The 19,623-nt window shown below is 39.3% G+C and overlaps 1 protein-coding gene across 2 annotated transcripts; it reads right to left on the bottom strand.

Moving 5' to 3' along the window:
- Positions 1–4,394: 4,394 nt before the first annotated feature.
- Positions 4,395–19,147, bottom strand: LOC307121162 (guanine nucleotide-binding protein subunit alpha-14-like). 2 transcript variants are annotated; one of them, XM_079808648.1, is made up of 9 exons: positions 18,975–19,147; positions 17,137–17,300; positions 14,931–15,115; positions 9,756–9,910; positions 9,462–9,590; positions 6,697–6,826; positions 6,457–6,610; positions 5,471–6,354; positions 4,395–4,721 (listed from the first exon to the last, which is right to left on the bottom strand). In XM_079808648.1, exons 2-8 carry the CDS (start codon positions 17,276–17,278, stop codon positions 6,152–6,154), a joined length of 1,098 nt encoding a protein of 365 aa, XP_079664774.1. In that variant the 5' UTR covers positions 17,279–17,300; positions 18,975–19,147; the 3' UTR covers positions 4,395–4,721; positions 5,471–6,151. The 2 variants fall into 2 exon arrangements, with proteins under 2 accessions (XP_079664774.1, XP_079664775.1); XM_079808649.1 differs by lacking the exon at positions 17,137–17,300 and having other exon boundaries at positions 18,975–19,119.
- Positions 19,148–19,623: the final 476 nt, after the last annotated feature.

Raw genomic sequence — 19,623 nt, forward strand, 5'->3', positions numbered from 1 at the left:
GCTACACACTGACCTAAAACGAATATAGATTATACATAGACCTATAGATTATACACAACCTGTTTTAGAAGTCACAAGTGGTGTTAATTTCTTGAATAGCTGTGCAGGTATTTGACACTCCTCTCTCGGGCTCTGTGGATGTCAGTCTTTTGTATTCGCAGGCAGAACCGGTTTACCAGGCCTTTCGCAGTGTTGTGAGATATTGAGATTGCCTATAGTCCACATATCGCCATGGGAACCAGGTAAGTAAGTCAAAGTCCTGAAGAAAGTCGGAATGATTTTGGTATATTTTTAAACAGGGAATCTATCAACCTAGACCTATTTAATATATTGGCAAATATCACTTTCTAGCTTTGTTATTCCGGGCAGTTCTGAGTCCCAGTCCCACTCTTCCCCCATATATATATATATATATATATATATATATATATATATATATATATATATATATATATATATATATATATATATATATATATATATATATATATATATATATATATATATATATATATATATATATATATATATATATATATATATATATATATATATATATATATATACTAACAGTGGGCAGCTGATTCAGATGGTACAAGTGAACTGGAAAGGACTTGAAGAAAGATCACAGCTTGCATCCAGTTATGCAAGGCAAGTGTAATCAAAACAAACTTTAGAGTACAGTTGGCTGCTATGTGCCCTGCAAAGGTCAACATTTTGTTACTTTCAGTTTCATCTTAATATAATATAATATAATATAATATAATATAATATAATATAATATAATATAATATAATATAATATAATATAATATAAAGGGTTTAATTCTCGCTATTAATGCGTATTAGCATGCATATTACCAGAATATTGGCTGTTTATTAGTACTTATAAAGCACATATTATCGGAGTTAAATTAAAAAATGTCCTGGCTCTTCCAAGCTTTATAATGCCAGTGAATGGCTGTTTCTGTTATGAAGTCCATAAAAGTGCATCTATCCATCATAAAAGTGGTCTACACGGGTTGTGGAAAAGGCCTTCTGAAGCGAAGCGATGCGTTTGTGTGAGAAAAATATCTATATTTAAAACTTTACACACTGTAATCTCTAACTTCCGCTATCTGTCGTACACGCGTTCACGAGAGACTGCCGTTCCAGAGTATGACGTAGGACGCAGACGTAGCGCAAGTTCCGGTGATGAACACTGAAGCACAGAGGATAGAGCAAAACAAAACTTGGTTCTCGCGAGAACTAGCATATTCTCCTACGTCATATGCTGGAACGCGCGTACGACAGTTAGCGGAAGTTAGAGATTACGGTTTGTAAAGTTTTAAATATGGTTATTTTTCTTACACAAATGCATCACTTCGCTTCAGAAGGCCTTTATTAACCTCCCAAAGCCGTGTGGAGCACGTTTATGATGGATAGATGCACTTTTATAGACTTCAAAACAGAAACAGCCATTTGAGGGTGACTTGAGGGTGAATAAATCATGGGCTAATTTAATTTTTTTGGGGTGAACTATCCCTTTAATCATAACCAATACCTGTTACCAATATAATATAATATAATATCACTTCCAGGATGAGGAGGGTATGTTTTGGAGTGTAGCTTGCTATTTGTGAAGCATATTTGCATGATCTGTTGTGAAAGCTGTAGCTGTGAAATTGGTATTCACTCCTAATGCAATGCAATAAAGATGTAGATTCCGGTATCCAATGATTTAGCTTTGATACTAAAATAATTCAAATGTGTTGGGTTTGTTGAACTGCTTTAAATGTCATCGAATCGAAACATGTGCTTCAGTTAACAAGAATATGTATGACTTTTTTTTATTTTTTTTTAATACCCTATTTTCAGTGGAAAATGTATCCTCTATTTTTGAGTTATAGATTTAAATGGTCATGAGATGTTGTGGCTTTTTGGCTACAAAAAGACACTGTGTCCTTATTGCCCTGAAGAATAGAGGATAGTGTGATAATGTGTATGTGTAGAGTTCCTGGAAATCCCTGACATTGTATTTAATTTAACACTTTTGACTGGTCCAGTGTCACATAATACAGTCTGTGTTATTTGGTTTCTTGATTTTGATTGGCTGAGCAGCTTTCTAACAGCACTAGGACTCAATGAAATCAAATGAAATCAGTATCAACAAAATCCAACAACAAAATAGTTATTTTAAATATAACATTTTGAATATAGAAATATGAATGGGGGAAAAAGTATGTTAAATAAATTATGTACATCCCTGTCTTAAAGGGATAGTCCACCCAAAAATTTAAATTCTGTCATTAATTACTCACTCTCATGTCGTTTCAAACCTGTAAGACTTCAGGTCACAAATTAAGATCTTTTTGATGAAATATGAGACTTTTCTGTCCCTCTGTTGACAGCTACGCAACTACGCAGAAACTTTGTATCTGAAAACAACTCCGATAAACTCCCTTTCACTACCTGTAGACTATAATATCCATCAAAATAGGAGTCCTCCTTAATAAGACAGATGCAGACCTTAAACATATCTAAACAAATATTCTGTGGCACAGAAGGACCACCTCTCGTTGAGGAGCATTCAAGTGGGACTTAAATATATAAAAGATTTGAAAATAAATGTGGGAGATTCATTTGGAAGCTAGGATTTACAGATCACAATGCAAACGGGAGAAGTCTCATGTTACGGTCGTCACGATCGCTACACTGTACATCAACACTGTTCATGTACCGAACCGCAGGGTAAGATTAAATTAATGTACATTTAACCAGTTTAATACGGAGAGGTACTGAAATGCAGACCTTCGTTTATCTGTTTTTGGCCTACACTGTTAACGTTATATGACGTGAGAACAGTTAGTTATTTTGGTTTGTATGTTAGCAGGGACTCACTAACTTTAATCGTAGCTTAATGAGAGTATGACCACCAGAAAATCCTCTCAGGATACCTGGAATCAGTGTTACAGTACCCCAGGCACATCGTTTTACCATAAACACATAAACACTATCAAACGATGAGAGTTTCGGATTTTCCCATGTATCTCTATGGCGCTGAAACCTAAAGATGTCCGAGTTCCGGTCCCAGCGCAACTGATACTCAACTGCCACTGGTTCATCTGCGTTCGAGGGGCTTGAGGCGGTGCTTCTGCATTCTATGGAGTCAATGGTCGACATATTCTGAGATCTCTCGTTTTCTGGGCCTGGTGTCTATAAAAGCTTTTCTTTGATTAACAAGGGCGTTTTCAGCCCTGAAACTTACAGGATATTCTTATATTACGATGAACTTTTATATATCACAAGCTCAAAGGAAAGTTGATTTCTCAATTCATCACCTCTTTAAGACCGAATGCGCAATATTGAATCCAATATATAGACAAGCATACAATTTTTTTTTTTTTAACTGCTTACATTCATTTAAAGTCCCTGTAAAGTCAAAACTAAACATGTGTTCTGAGTTCCTCACACCACAGATAAATGTGTTATTAACCACCCAGCCAAATGAGCAGCATTCTCTGCTCTCAAACGCTGTGGGTGTGTCCGCTGTCGGCGCCGAAACCACGCCCACTCGCGGGAAAGCGGCAGTAGCACACAAGACAACACTCACCTGATCACGAGCGTCTATGATCACGACGACGCACCAGATGTCGGCGGGACGGGAGGATGAAGGCCTGGGCGGGGTTAGTCGGTTCTGCAGCGGATTATCAGTGAATCCCAGTTGTCTCCGGTGAAAGTTCGTAAAACGATCCGGTGTAAAGTCACTGCAGAGGTAGGTGTCGGTGATGATCCTCAGCTCTCCATCAAGGTTGCTGTTCACAAAATTTATCCACCTCTTCATCGTTTTTGTTTTGTAAGCTGTTATGTAAGTTGTTGACTATAGTAACTAACAGTACTAACAGTAATTCGCGATCGAACTGATGCGAATGTGCTCTAGTTATGATCGTGTTAGGGGAGGAGCCAGGCTCGGTGGCTCCAGTGCGTCATCAAGCCACCGTTTTAGCCCCGCCCAGAAAATCCTGACCACAGCAACGGTGAAAAACTGTTTAACGGTCTAACTTCTGAATTCAGTACTTCATAGTTCACAGTCTTTGTAATGTGTTTCAGCAATACATTTCTAACATTTATAATGTGTTTAGAAACAAATCTCAGAATTGCCTTTACAGGGACTTCATAGCTGACTGTATTTACAATGATACTCGCCAAAACGACTATTTTTGTCCGTTCAAGCCCAAAACGTGCTCTCTGTGTGCACGCTATGGATGAAGCGACATACACCAGACGCAGCTTTCTCATGTTCAAGCCGACATTGCAAAACAGTGAATCTAATCACCATACAGGCAATAAGTTCACTTCAAGAAAGAAAAAATTGGCCTCGATTTGTGCTTTGCTGTAAGAACTGTGCAAACGGAAACAGAAAGGGCAATCTATATTATATCTCTCCATAGGCTTTATTAAATACACAGAAAGACAAACACTGAAAAATGGACATACTCTTACAGCCTAGGGAGAATTCATATACGTTAACAAAGGTTTGTTGACAAATTGTGTGATTTAATGGAAAACTATGTGAATGGTGCAGCAGGATTTTAAATAACTCTGCGCTTGAGCGCCAACCCCCTTTATTCTTAACCGTCTGTTTGGCAACTAACGTTAAAGGAACACGGCGACTTTTTTGGGACTTTAGCTTATTCACTGTATCCCAAGAGTTAGATAAGTCCATACATACCATTCTCATCTCTGTGCGTGCCATAACTCTGTCTGACGCACCCACCCCTAGCCTAGCTAAGCACAAAGACTGGAGGTAAAGGGCTCCAGCTAGCCTACTGCTCAATAAGTGACAAAATAACGCCAGCATTTTCCTATTTACATGTTGTGATGTGTATAGTTACATCGTGTACTAAGACCGACGGAAAATGAAAAGTTGAGATATGGCTAGGAACTATACTCTCATTACTGCATAGTAATCAAGAACTTTGCTGCCGTACCATGGCAGGCGCAATGATATTACACAGCGCCTGAAAATAGTCCCCAGCACGCTCTCCTTGTGCAAGCAGGTTGTCATGTTGGTTATGTTGACGGAAGTTAGCCTATTTTCAGGCGCTGTGTAATATCAATGAGCCACTGCACCCATGGTACGGCAGCAAAGTTCCTTGATTCCTACGCAGGAATGAGAGAATAGTTCCTAGCCATATCGGTCTAGAAATCCGATAACTTTTCATTTTCCGTCGGTCTTAGTACACGATGTAACTATACACATCACAAGATGTAAATAGGAAAATGTTGGCGTTATTTTGTCACTTATTGAGCAGTAGGCTAGCTGGAGCCGTTTACCTCCAGTCTTTGTGCTAAGCTAGGCTAGCGTGTGTGTGCGTCAGACAGAGTTATGGCACGCACAGAGATGAGAATGGTATGTATGGACTTATCTAACTCTGGGGGATACGGTGAATAAGATAAAGTCCCAAAAAGTTGGCGTGTTCCTTTAATACTCTGTAAATATTCAACGTTAATACATGAACAATGTGCCGTGCTGATGAACTTAAAAAAAATGCTCCTTTCAATGCTCTCTTTTCAGGAGGTGAAATGGACGTGGTGATCTAAATTTTGGGGTGGCACTTGGGACCATGTGCCAAGAACCGCCCTGGACACCCCTCTGGCTCCGCCACTGACCATCGACCCCTCGATTTTGACAGAGGGAGCGAGTCTACTCAATATGTACAAGGTGCATTCACGCCATGTGATAATTACCATAATACCAAGATTTCAACTAGTACCACCTGACATCTGCAGATTAATTTAGGTGTTGATATCGTTGCCATAGAAACACATTATTCCCAGTCACGTTACGACATGGCGTGAACACAGCAACACTTCAGGCAGATCCATAGACCACAATGCAACACAATTGTGACATCAAAGCAGATCGTACTTAATTTACCTCCACCCCACATAACTCTAGTGTATGATATTGGAGTTATTTTGACATTTGACCACATAATCCTTTTTGTTTGTGTATTTAAAAATATATATATTTTCTCCAACAGCCCAAGCATACATACAGGCCAATAGAAAACTAACTCTTAATTACATTTTGTCTAAGAATGCTCTGTCATAAATAATTATAAAACATTAATTTGGCTCATGCAAACTGAAAGTGCGTTTTGGGCTCATTAGAAAAATCCAAAATCCTCTAAAGCCTTGACGAGGACAGTGTCTTTCACGTCGGTGAAGACTTGTCGGATGTTTTTGGTGTCCGTGGCGCAGGTGAAGTGAGGGTAGACTTTTTTTGAGGTCTTTGTCTCGTAGGAAACCGCTTTCTGTATGTATAAACTTTCGATAAACATCCTGGCATCTTGAACGTCCCGACGTTTACCTGAAGATCCGAGGAAAGGAAAGGAAGAGTGAATCAGGTATGACAAAAAAGAGGTCACACATAATGCTGCTTTTCACTTTAATTGAATGTACACCAAACTACCTTGAAATCCAGGAAAGTATGTTTTTATATCTGAGAATTGAACCTTCTCGGCCAGGATGTCCGTTTTGTTCAGGAACAGGATGACGGAGGAATTAGCAAACCAATTTGAGTGGATGGTCGTGTAGAACAGTGACAAGCTCTCTTCCATACGGTTCTGTAGCCAAAAAGAGGAAGAGTACACAGATTAACAGATTTATCAATATTACACAAGAAGGACAGGAGCGATATTAGGAAGCATACATCTTTGTTATTCTCCTCCAGAAGTAGGTCGTATTCGCTGAGGGAGGCTAGAAATATGAGCGACGTCACATTCTCAAAGCAATGGATCCACTTCTTTCTCTGTCCTCTCTGACCACCGACATCTACAATCCTGAAAAGACATACAGACCAGAAATCAAGTTTAATCCCATCCACCTTTATATTTGGTCTGGAGTGGTTCATTTGTACCAGGCCTATTTGTCCCTAAAATCTGTTTCTTCTGAATCAGATAGCATCTCACCTTGATTTCCTCAAACATTTGTTCTGTCAGCATAATTAACTCATTTGCCTGAGGTTCCTTGTAAGTTATGTAAACACAACAAACCACACACAATGCATGTGAATTGTCAGCACCCCCCCCCCCCCACCCCCCACCCCCACACACACACACACACACACACACACACCCCACCCGAACTAGGGAGCTGTTTGAGACGCACCCAAAGAAACACTAGGGACTAAACAATGTAATTAACAAGACATAGGTGAGACACATGAGGGCAAATCAAACAGTATGACAACAGATGAACAATACAAAGGAAACTTTCTCTATTCCAGAAAGCAGGTTATGTGACATATCAGATATGTTTAAGGGTAAGTAAGCGAACAACCTCAACTTTCGGTTCCAAAAACAGAGGTAATTTTCAGGGTATGTAAGTAGCCATAGCAACTCACTGTCTGTGAGTATATAACCTGCTGCGGAGGGTTAGTTTACTTCTACGTTGTGTTCAGCGCATGCGTGACTTATTGATGAGGCTTCAGTGGGGACGTGACAGATTGCACACAATATTATATATATCATTATATCGATATATAAAGCACTATAAAAAAAAAATATTTTCACAATTTTCTATGCTAATGTATTTGTATAATAAAAACATGATATAACTTGTCTTTCAAGCAATGTGGAAGAAAAATGATTAAACATAAAAAATAAAGTTATACAGCAATGTTATTTTTGCAAGCAACGACTGTTATCTTTGTAGTATATGTAGTCTTTCTTTTTATTATATAATTAGCACCAAACAAACACCAAATAGGTAGTAATATGCATGTTATGTATGTAATAGCCATTAAACAAAAGAAATAATAATCGTCAATTCGTCTCTCTGCTGAGACTGTCTTGTGAGTTAACCGTGAACATACTCTGGATTGGCTGAATTTACTCCCGGACATGTTTTTGGAACCAACATACCTCAAGTAAGCAAGGGAGAGTTCAGGGTATGTTTCCCTCGTTCCCTGAAGGAGGGAACAGAGATGTTATGTCAGTGACTGACAGAATGGGAGTTTCGCTTAGAAGCCTAACACCTTCGAGTTCTACAAAAGGAGCCAATGGCAAAACAATGCCATGGGTCTGCGGAATTGGCATAGCGAACTCCGCCCACCAGCGTGGGTATATAATATAAGGAGCCGCGCATGCAATCTCGCATTATGAGATTACAGCGGTTGTGGCAAGGGGATGTAACGTCTCTGTTCCTTCCTTCAGGGAACGAGGGTTACATACGTAACTGAGACGTTCCCTTTCAGTCAGTCGCTCCACGTTACGTCAGTGACTGACAGAATGGGGGTCCCTATCTAATCTCGCCACAATGGCTGTCTTCCAGCATCCTGCGCTGACCGGAGCTCCCTGCCAAGAGGCTAGCACGAACGAGGGGCTAGGCTCAACGCCTGATACCAAGGTACACAGGAAAGCATATCCCTCGTGGAAATATGCCACACAATGCCTGCCCGCAGGGAGGACTGCCCTGCACGAGGGTGGTGCTGACCCAGGGCTTATACAGACACACATACACTCCTGGACCACCAAAGTGGACATCACCTGACCCAGGGACTGCGCAGTGATCTTCGTCGCTCGAAGAGCGAAGTCGGTGGCAGTGCACACTTCCTGTATAAGCCCTGGGTAAGCACCACCCTCGTGCATGGTTTTTAAAACCGTGGCCAGGTATACTTGCAGGATGGCATGCAAAGCAGATGCGGCCTGACACGCAGCTCTGTAGGCTTCGGCCACTACGGTGGTCAAGAACCCACAGCTTTGGACGGGTGCTTGGGATCTCCACGCCAAGTGGAGACGCTCTGAGGATGCAGCTGCATCACAACCTCATGCACCTTCGGGTAAGAATTGCACTGGGGGCGGTAGCAGGCGATCAGCGTGCCCCATGCCCAAGAACCAAGTTCGCTATAACAAATTCCACAGACCCATGGCATTGTTTTGCCATTGGCTCGTTTTGTAGAACTTGAAGGTGATAGGCTTCTAAGCAAAACCCCCATTCCATTAGTAACTGACTGAACGCGGAGTGCTTTCTGGAATAGCCCTCAGGAAGCGCTATAGGACTGTGAAGCCTTGGGAGAGATGTAGTCTTTTTCTTTGACAAAAACGTGATTTTCTCAGCTTTTTGTTCAAAATGTTGCATTTTTTATGAAAATTACCCATATTCAAGTGTTGATAAAAAAGAATACATGAAGCTAGAATATTTTTTTTAAAAGCAAAAACTCTTTACTTAAACTTTGAACTTTGTAGCCTATTCTTAATAAAATGAATAAGTATACTTACTTTTTGTAAGTAGAAACCGTGATTTGCAATGTCATTATTGTGAAATAAAATGACTCATGATGTGATTTTGGTCATATTGCTCACCCCTACTTCAAAATATCTTCTTTTGTTTTTCCACAGAAGAAAAAAAATCATGACCTTTCAATACCAGCATAACTTATATAATGTTAAGAGGCCTGGTTGTTCATTGCCGTACCTGAGAGTCATCTTCTCCAATGTAAAGCAATGGTCTAAGATGCCGGAAGTGGGGAATCGGACTTGAAGAACGTCTTGATTTGTAGGGATGTAGCCTTCGGCTGTGATGCGATCCAAGTTACCAATAAAGCTTTAAGAAACATAATTCAATCACTTTAGTTTAAAACCATACCATGTGCCGTGCGATTGATTCATGATTTGTCATATGATTCATGAATTGTCAGTGGCATCAGGGAAATAGAGGACATAGACATGTCAGTCAGTAAAAGACAGGAATTGTCTTGAACACACTTACTACTTAGTGGAGTCTAGTAGCTGATACTCTCTGCGCCGTCCATAGCAGATCTTAAAGCCTTGGTCTTCCCATAAGTGACGAATAGCCTCTACGTAACTTCTCTGCAGCTGCGTTATCTGATGTATGTTCTGATCCTGGAACCACTGGCCATAAATCTACAGATATCACAGAACTCATGAGACTGCAAATATATAACAGTACAATATCCAATCTTTATTAAAGTGTCCCTATTATGCTATTTTAAAGGTTCCTAATTTTGTTTTAGACGTCTACTACGTCAAAAAACACTTTAATTTTCACATAATATACATTGCAACATCACCTCTTTTCTCACAGTGTCTGAAACGGTTTGATAAAGGATTCTGTCTTTCTAAACCCCTCCTTTCTGAGAGCCTACTCAGCTCTGACTCAGTCTGTTGTGATTGGTCTACTCTGCTCTGATTGGTCAGATGGCCCAGTCTGTTGTGATTGGTCTTCCCATTACCATATATAAATTTCAGCTCTGGAAGCTTCCTCAGCACTTCACACACAGTGATACGAACAGTAACAATAGTGTTGGTTTTACCATATCATCCTCATCCTTTGGAAGTGCATGCAAATGGATTTGTTAAAACTGCATTGTTTTATGCAGGGTTTATACTAGAGGCAATGGAGAATAGACTATCGAAACCAAAATTTTTTTAGTTTTTTTACTGTACCAATATATTGTTTTATAAACCCTTGAATTTCCCATATGGCCCAATACATACATAGATGTCTTTTGTGCAATCAGCCCATTTCAGAGTGCCGTTTCTCAGAGCCACCATAGAGATTGTGTCAATGTTAACATGCAGGCTTTATGCTAGTGGCAGTTTTACCATACTTTTTTTATGGACCCTTGAACTTTGCATATACTGTATTACTGTGGAATTAATTTCACAGCCCCGTTTCTTGTCACCCCCTGGCTGAGAAAAGAGCGGGAGCATTTCCATTGTGTGGTGGCAGTTCCGTTGTGTTGTGGCGATTCCGTTGTGTTGTGGTGATTCCATTGTGTTGTGGCTTTTCCTTGGTATTGTGGCTTGTTTTTGTTGTGTTGTGGTGATTCCGTTGTGTTGTGGCTTGTTTCCATTGTGATGTGGCTTTTCTATTGTATTTTGGTTTGTTTCTATTTTTGTGGCTTGTTTCCATTGTGTTGTGGCTTGTTTCTGTTGTATTGTGGCTTGTTTCCATTGTTTTGTGGCAATTCCGTTGTGTTTTGGTTTTTCCATTGTATTTTGGTTTGTTTTAATTTTTTGGCTTGTTTCCATTGTTTTGTGGCCATTCCACTGTGTTGTGGCTTGTTTCCATTGTGTTGTGGTTTGTTTTTGTTGTGTAGTGGTTATTCCATTGTGTTGTGGTTTGTTTTTGTTGTGTTGTGGTGATTCCATTGTGTTGTGGCTTGTTTCCGTTGTATTGTGGCTTGTTTCCATTGTGCTCTGGTTTTTCCATTGTATTTTGGTTTGTTTCCATTTTTTGGCTTGTTTCCATTGTTTCGTGGCAATTCCGTTGTGTTGTGGCTTGTTTCCATTGTGTTTTGGCTTTTCTATTGTATTTTGGTTTGTTTCCATTTTTGTGGCTTGTTTCCATTGTGTTGTGGCTTTTCTATTGTATTTTGGCTTGTTTCCATTGTGTTGTGGCTTGTTTCCATTGTTTTGTGACAATTCTGTTGTGTTGTAGTTTGTTTCCATTGTGTTTTGGGTTTTCCATTGTATTTTGGTTTGTTTCCATTTTTGGCTTGTTTCCGTTGTTTTGTGGCAATTCCGTTGTGTCGTGGCTTGTTTCCATTGTTTTGTGGGTTGTTTCCATTGTATTGTGGTTTGTTTTTGCTGTGTTGTGGCGATTCCATTGTGTTGTGGCTTGTTTTTGTTGTGTTGTGGCTATTCCATTGTGTTGTGGCTTGTTTTTGTTGTGTTGTGGCTTGTTTCCATTGCGTTTTGAGTTTTCCATTGTATTTTGGTTTGTTTCCATTTTTTGGATTGTTTCCATGGTTTTGTGGTAATTCCGTTGTGTCGTGGCCTGTTTCCATTGTTTTGTGGGTTGTTTCCATTGTCTTGTGGCTTGTTTTTGTTGTTTTGTGGTGATTCCATTGTGTTGTGGCTTGTTTCCATTGTGTTGTGGCTTTTCTATTGTATTTTGGTTTGTTTCCATTGTGTTGTGGCTTGTTTCCGTTGTATTGTGGCTTGTTTCAATTATTTTGTGGCAATTCCGTTGTGTTGTGGCTTGTTTCCATTGTGCTCTGGTTTTTCCATTGTATTTTGGTTTGTTTCCATTTTTTTGGCTTGTTTAAATTTTTTCGTGGCAATTCCGTTGTGGCTTGTTTCCATTGTGTTGTAGCTTGTTTCCATTGTGTTGTGGTTTGTTTTTGTTGTGTTGTGGCTTGTTTCCATTGTTTTGTGGCAATTCCGTTGTGTCGTGGCTTGTTTCCATTGTTTTGTGGGTTGTTTCCATTGTGTTGTGGCTTGTTTCCATTGTTTTGTGGCAATTCCGTTGTGTCGTGGCTTGTTTCCATTGTTTTGTGGGTTGTTTCCATTGTTTTGTGGTTTGTTTTTGTTGTGTTGTGGCTCCATTGTATTGTGGCTTGTTTTTGTTGTGTTGTGGTGATTCCATTGTGTTGTGGCTTGTTTTTGTTGTGTTGTGGCTAGTTTCCATTGTGTTGTGGCTTTTCTATTGTATTTTGGGCTGTTTCCATTTTTTGTGGCTTGTTTCCATTGTTTTGTGGCAATTCTGTTGTGTTGTGCCTTGTTTCCATTGTGTTTTGGTTTTTCCATTGTATTTTGGTTTGTTTTAATTTTTTGGCTTGTTTCCATTGTTTTGTGGCCATTCCACTGTGTTGTGGCTTGTTTCCATTGTGTTGTGGTTTGTTTTTGTTGTGTAGTGGTTATTCCATTGTGTTGTGGTTTGTTTTTGTTGTGTTGTGGTGATTCCATTGTGTTGTGGCTTGTTTCCGTTGTATTGTGGCTTGTTTCCATTGTGCTCTGGTTTTTCCATTGTATTTTGGTTTGTTTCCATTTTTTGGCTTGTTTCCATTGTTTCGTGGCAATTCCGTTGTGTTGTGGCTTGTTTCCATTGTGTTTTGGCTTTTCTATTGTATTTTGGTTTGTTTCCATTTTTGTGGCTTGTTTCCATTGTGTTGTGGCTTTTCTATTGTATTTTGGCTTGTTTCCATTGTGTTGTGGCTTGTTTCCATTGTTTTGTGACAATTCTGTTGTGTTGTAGTTTGTTTCCATTGTGTTTTGGGTTTTCCATTGTATTTTGGTTTGTTTCCATTTTTGGCTTGTTTCCGTTGTTTTGTGGCAATTCCGTTGTGTCGTGGCTTGTTTCCATTGTTTTGTGGGTTGTTTCCATTGTATTGTGGTTTGTTTTTGCTGTGTTGTGGCGATTCCATTGTGTTGTGGCTTGTTTTTGTTGTGTTGTGGCTATTCCATTGTGTTGTGGCTTGTTTTTGTTGTGTTGTGGCTTGTTTCCATTGCGTTTTGAGTTTTCCATTGTATTTTGGTTTGTTTCCATTTTTTGGCTTGTTTCCATGGTTTTGTGGTAATTCCGTTGTGTCGTGGCCTGTTTCCATTGTTTTGTGGGTTGTTTCCATTGTCTTGTGGCTTGTTTTTGTTGTTTTGTGGTGATTCCATTGTGTTGTGGCTTGTTTCCATTGTGTTGTGGCTTTTCTATTGTATTTTGGTTTGTTTCCATTGTGTTGTGGCTTGTTCCCGTTGTATTGTGGCTTGTTTCAATTATTTTGTGGCAATTCCGTTGTGTTGTGGCTTGTTTCCATTGTGCTCTGGTTTTTCCATTGTATTTTGGTTTGTTTCCATTTTTTTGGCTTGTTTAAATTTTTTCGTGGCAATTCCGTTGTGGCTTGTTTCCATTGTGTTGTAGCTTGTTTCCATTGTGTTGTGGTTTGTTTTTGTTGTGTTGTGGCTTGTTTCCATTGTTTTGTGGCAATTCCGTTGTGTCGTGGCTTGTTTCCATTGTTTTGTGGGTTGTTTCCATTGTGTTGTGGCTTGTTTCCATTGTTTTGTGGCAATTCCATTGTGTCGTGGCTTGTTTCCATTGTTTTGTGGGTTGTTTCCATTGTTTTGTGGTTTGTTTTTGTTGTGTTGTGGCTCCATTGTATTGTGGCTTGTTTTTGTTGTGTTGTGGTGATTCCATTGTGTTGTGGCGTGTTTTTGTTGTGTTGTGGCTAGTTTCCATTGTGTTGTGGCTTTTCTATTGTATTTTGGGCTGTTTCCATTTTTTGTGGCTTGTTTCCATTGTTTTGTGGCAATTCTGTTGTGTTGTGCCTTGTTTCCATTGTGTTTTGGGTTTTCCATTGTATTTTGGTTTGTTTCCATTTTTTGGCTTGTTTCCATGGTTTTGTGGCGATTCGGTTGTGTCGTGGCTTGTTTCCATTGTTTTTGTGGGTTGTTTCCATTGTGTTGTGGCGATTCCATTGTGTTGTGGCTTGTTTTTGTTGTGTTGTGGCGATTCCATTGTGTTGTGGCTTGTTTTTGTTGTGTTGTGGCGATTCCATTGTGTTGTGGCTTGTTTTTGTTGTGTTGTGGCGATTCCATTGTGTTGTGGCTTGTTTTTGTTGTGTTGTGGCGATTCCATTGTGTTGTGGCTTGTTTCCATTGTGTTGTGACTTTCTGCGGTGTAGTTAACTTATATTAGCTTTTTTAATTTTCGCTGTGTTGTGCCCTACTGGGCCACTGTACCATAGGCTGGCATTATGCAATTACAAAAATTACATAGGTTTGTGCAAGAAGTAAGACTGGAATTACTGACTCATTTCAGGCAGTTCAGAATTGGTTCTTTCTTTTGGGAGACAATGGCCCTGTCCCAAATGATACCCTGAACACTTGGTCTTCTTAAAAGACCGCTCGGGAAGAAGTCCACTCACGAGCACCCTTCTGAAACCTAAAATGACAAATGGAACACCCTATGGTCTCGTGGACTTCACAATCGTGTACACATGGCGGCCATTGTAAGTCCACAAGACCGTAAAATGTGCCATTTGGGACAGGGCCAATAACTCAATTTATTGTGCACTTTGATCTTTGAAACTTCGCAGACCTTTTAGTTTCAGAAACAGCTATATTAGAGAGGTAGCATCCAAAAAAGCATAATAGGGGCACTTTAAGTTAGTATATATATAAGTTACACACTCGGCCTCTTGATCACCTCGTTCTGTGGATTGGAGTAGGGAATCTTTAGCGTGTTCATGGCTTCTGTTATTGCACTCATAGCTTGGAAGATATTTTGGAAAACCAGTTTAGCGTAGTTACGCCTCTCATCATCTGAAAAGCCCTTTCCATGAATGATCTTCATCTGCTTCATAAACGTTGTCTTTCCACTTTCTCCCGTGCCTAAATGAAAGTAAAAAAAATCATGTGACTGAAAAATGGAAAATAAATCAAATAAATGTGCTTTACTGATAGTGGTTTACATAACTTTACACTGCTCTTAAAATAGCCATTGTGCACAGTGTTATGTGAACTGAAATATGTATAAGATTTTTCTTTTAATGATTAATTTAATGGTCTTAATGGCTCAACACTGGGTGTGTTTTGATATTTCTTCCTTAAATTGTATGAACTTAGAAAATATTGTTACAAAAATGTTGTTCCTGCTTACCAAAGGTTAGCAAAGATTAAGGAAAAAAATGGAATTTGATTGAAAGTGAAGTAGTATATACAACGATCAGGCATAACATTATGACAGGTGAAGTGAATAACACTGATTATATCTTCATCATGGCACCTGTTAGTGAGTGGGATATATTAGGCAGCAAGTGAACATTTTGTCCTCAAAGTTGATGTGTTAGAAGCAGGAAAAATGGCAAAGCGTAAGGATTTGAGCGAGTTTGACAAGGGCCAAATTATGATGGCTAGACGACTGGGTCAGAGCATCTCCAAAATTGCAGCTCTTTTGGAGTGTTCCCGGTCTGCAGTGGTCAGTATCTATCAAAAGTGGTCCAAGGAGGGAACAGTGGTGAACCGGCGACAGGGTCATGGACGGCCAAGGCTCATTGATGCACGTGGGGAGCGAAGGCTGGCCCGTGTGCTCCGATCAAACAGGTGAGCTACTTAATGCTGGTTCTGATAGAAAGGTGTCAGAATACACAGTGCATCACAGTTTGTTGCGTATGGGGCTACATAGCAGCAGACCAGTCAGGGTGCCCATGCTGACCCCTGTCCACCACCGAAAGAGCCAACATGTGTGAGCATCAGAACTGGACCACAGAGCAATGGAAGAAGGTGGCCTGGTCTGATGAATCAAATTTTCTTTTACATCACGTGGATGGCCGGGTACGTGTGGGTCGCTTACATGGAGAACACATGGCACCAGGATGAACTATGTGAAGAAGGCAAACCTGCATTGTTGCAGACCTTTCATGGAAATGGTATTTCCTGGTGGCTGTCACCTCTTTCAGCAGGATAATGGTTTGAGGAGCACAACAATGAGTTTGAGGTGTTGACTTTGCCTCCAAATTCCCCAGATCTCAATCCAATCGAGCATCTGTGGGATGTGCTGAAGTCCAAACCATGAAGGCGCCACCTCACTTATAGGACTTAAAGGATCTGCTGCTAACATTTTGGTGCCAGATACCACAACACACCTTCAGGGGTCTAGTGGTGGAGTACATGCCTTGACGGGTCAAGGCTGTTTTGGCAGCAAAAGGGGGACCGACATAATGTTATGCCTGATCGGTATATATATATATATATATATATATATATATATATATATATATATATATATATATATATATACAAATAAATAAATACTATTTCAGGGTAAGTATGCAAAGATGGGACAATTTGAACATTTAAAGTACAGTATAAGTGTAATTGAATATAACCTAGATCATATCTACACTATTTAGAGTTATATAATATTGGTCAGCAAAATAGCAATTATTATAATATAGGGTCAACAACTGTGTATGAATGTCATTGCTTTAGATAGAACATAAGAAAATATCAAACCAACCGACTTTTTTAAAGAAAAACAGCACAAGCACACTTTTCAAGCAAACCATTTCGCAAAAAAAAGAAATGAGGAGAACTGAAGTCAAACATCCATTCCACCAAAATCACCTCAGGACCAGAAAAGTGAAGTTAGTTGAGAGTCACAGGTCGAATCAGCACTTATTTGATCACATTTCAGGAAAGTCCCTCAAGAGATGGTGTAACAAACCCAAAATGCCATTTACTGAAAACGTGTCATGCGAGAGAAAAATGTCTTCAAATACTTTTTCACCAAGATAAATGTCTAAACCAAGAGTCTATTTTGTATTTTTTCCCGCACACGATGTCTTAAAATGAATCAACGTGTTTATAAGTTTTAATAGAATTTAGATAAAAGAATGACAGAATCCTCTCACCCAATAAAAGCAACTTGATTTCTTTTCGTTCTCTTTTCCTCTGCTCTGCAAGGATGTGTTGGATTTCCTTATTTATGGCGATGGAATTCCTGTCTTCTTCAGTCAAGAAGCAGAAGCAACATCGACAGAAGTACTGTCCCATTTCTCCAACAGAAATTAAGTAACTACAAATAAATAAATAATTATTTTGACGTTATTCGTATATTCAGCATTATATTTTGACCATGTAGTAGGGGTGAATTCCGGTTGATTGGGAGGGACACTTTTTTTCCAAGCCATCTCAATGGCAAAACGTGTCGCAATCGCCCTGAATTCACCCTATGTGCGTACTATGTTCTTAGTTAAATTTGGCCGTTTGGGTTAGAATCTTTTATAGTCTAAATTTAGACTTGCGTGCGGGGAGCTGGAAAATCCGGAGTAGAGTTTGAGCGGAGTAATATATGTTTTGAAGCAGTAGAGAAATGTACCGCTCCACTCTTATTAAACCGGTTTTTATTTTGTGCGTGATAGTGACACGTAAAGCCTGTATAACTCGATATCAGGGCAGTAACCACCTGTGTATTGTTCATTTTAGGGTGGTCTGATTCTGCGTTCCAGACGAGGTTGGACGTGGGTAGATATATCCCAATATCCCAAATCAAATGCCCTACTTTAGTCCTCAGTGACAGTGAGTTCCAGGCTATCAGAGGTGTCACGTTCACGTTTACCACATGATGTCGCCAACACACAACGAGAGCATATCGTGTTCTTGGGGAAAATATGACAAAACAGAATAAAAACAACATAAAATCCTTTTGAAAACAAAACCGAAGGCATATTACATATGTCTAATGTTAAAGTTAGGTTTTTGTAACGTTTATACTCATTGGCCGACATCTTGAAAGTGACGTCAAATGACGCGTTTCGCTGAGGTCGGGGTTGATCGATGTACCCCGAGTTCACACACGTCGAATGTCCGACTTTGAGTGGCGTTCCAGACGTTATTTCCTTGAAGGAGGTGGGGAAAGCGCAGCATAACTCTTAACAGTAAAGACTGACCAATCAAAAAAGGCGGGCTTTACTGTAAACAGAAGTAGCGCGCGAATTCCAGCGCTCTACCATTTTTAATGGTCAGCGAGGTAGGTTTAAGTAGCTAAATATTTCATATATGACTATTGTTTAACGAGATAAATGTTAAAACGATAATGGTAATATCTAGTGATGCAAACTACTCAATGTTTTGTTTAAATTTAACCGTTTTGAATTAAAAATATATCATTTACGTTAGTCGTGCATTTTGTAATTTGAAATGTGATGTGACATACATCATTCATCAGAGTGAACGTGCATATTTTGAACGACCCGTTTTCCTTTAGATTTTCAGTAAATTATTTAACTAGAACTTTAACTAAACCTTAGCAAACAAGAAAAAAATATGTTTGCCCCCCCCATATACACTACATTGTTACAGCCTAATATTTTTTGTTTAATATATTGTTACGGTATGGAAGGAATATCTCAACGACCTCTTGTATATTGTGTTGTGTGATATTGCTTAGTTAAATAAGCTGAATTGTTTAATTTTATAGCCAAGTACATGAAAGCGATATTACACTCAAAATCAATAGGTGAACTCTTGCTTGTTGCTTAATTAAGATAAGTCAAACTTTTTAAAGTAATGTGCAGATCCTAACATCACTAATAGCGTAAAAAATAGCTCTACATGTCTGTAATAAAATGTAAATGTATTCTCGGACTGAAATTAAAATGTGAAAGTTCTTCTGTGGACAACAAATAAACAGTCATTTATCAATATTAAACAACAACTAGGTAAACAGAGGGAACAGATAATCACTCACCTTCATTCGTAAAACCTACGGTGTGAAATTGGAAACAGTATACTATCCATCTTGAAAGAAACAGTGGCTGTGGCACCTTGAAGGTGTTTTCCTAAGCACAGTTTTCTGTGAACTGCGTCATGTTCACTACCGATAAACCAGTTGCACTTCCCGAAAGTCTGCCTTTAATGTATAATATGCCGGGTATGTTGCAGAGCAGTAGAGAACCAATGGGAAGTCAGTGGAATGTGCCCTGGTATTATTCCTCCCGGGTTAGTAACTATCTAAAGTGACTGACACTTGTTTTTAACTAAAAGTATATTTCCATAGTGATTATTATCTGTTTATGTTGATTTATTATGTTACTTGCTAGGGGAGATATAAGCTATATGGGACTGGCTGTCACATTTGTTTGCCACAATTGATTAATTACAGGTTCTTTTGACCAAAACAATGGTTTACCGTGGTTTAAATGATAATATTTAGTTTTATTGTACTGTTCAAATGTAGCAGAAAAGTCGATTATAAGCTGTGTTGTGGCAGGTTTCCATTGGCCCTGTTTCCTTCCTGCGTTTTCAGTGATCCGATCACTACTGGTCGCTATTTCTTATAGCATGTTGTCCCAAAAGTCTGAAACACTGCGTTTAATGAACTGTACATTTTCTTTCTC

The sequence above is a fragment of the Gobio gobio genome (assembly GCF_949357685.1).
Source record: "Gobio gobio genome assembly, chromosome: 24".
Classification (NCBI taxonomy): Eukaryota; Metazoa; Chordata; class Actinopteri; order Cypriniformes; family Gobionidae; genus Gobio; species Gobio gobio.

What these genes read in the sequence shown, in the direction of transcription:
- LOC307121162 (XM_079808648.1), bottom strand. Translation starts at nt 17,278, where the DNA reads ATGGGACAGTACTTCTGTCGATGTTGCTTCTGCTTCTTGACTGAAGAA. An exon ending in AATCAAGTTGCTTTTATTGG is followed by an intron (nt 15,116 to 17,136) that starts GTGAGAGGATTC and finishes ACTTTCATTTAG; the next exon opens with GCACGGGAGAAAGTGGAAAG. An exon ending in CTACTAGACTCCACTAAGTA is followed by an intron (nt 9,591 to 9,755) that starts GTAAGTGTGTTC and finishes TGTTTCTTAAAG; the next exon opens with CTTTATTGGTAACTTGGATC.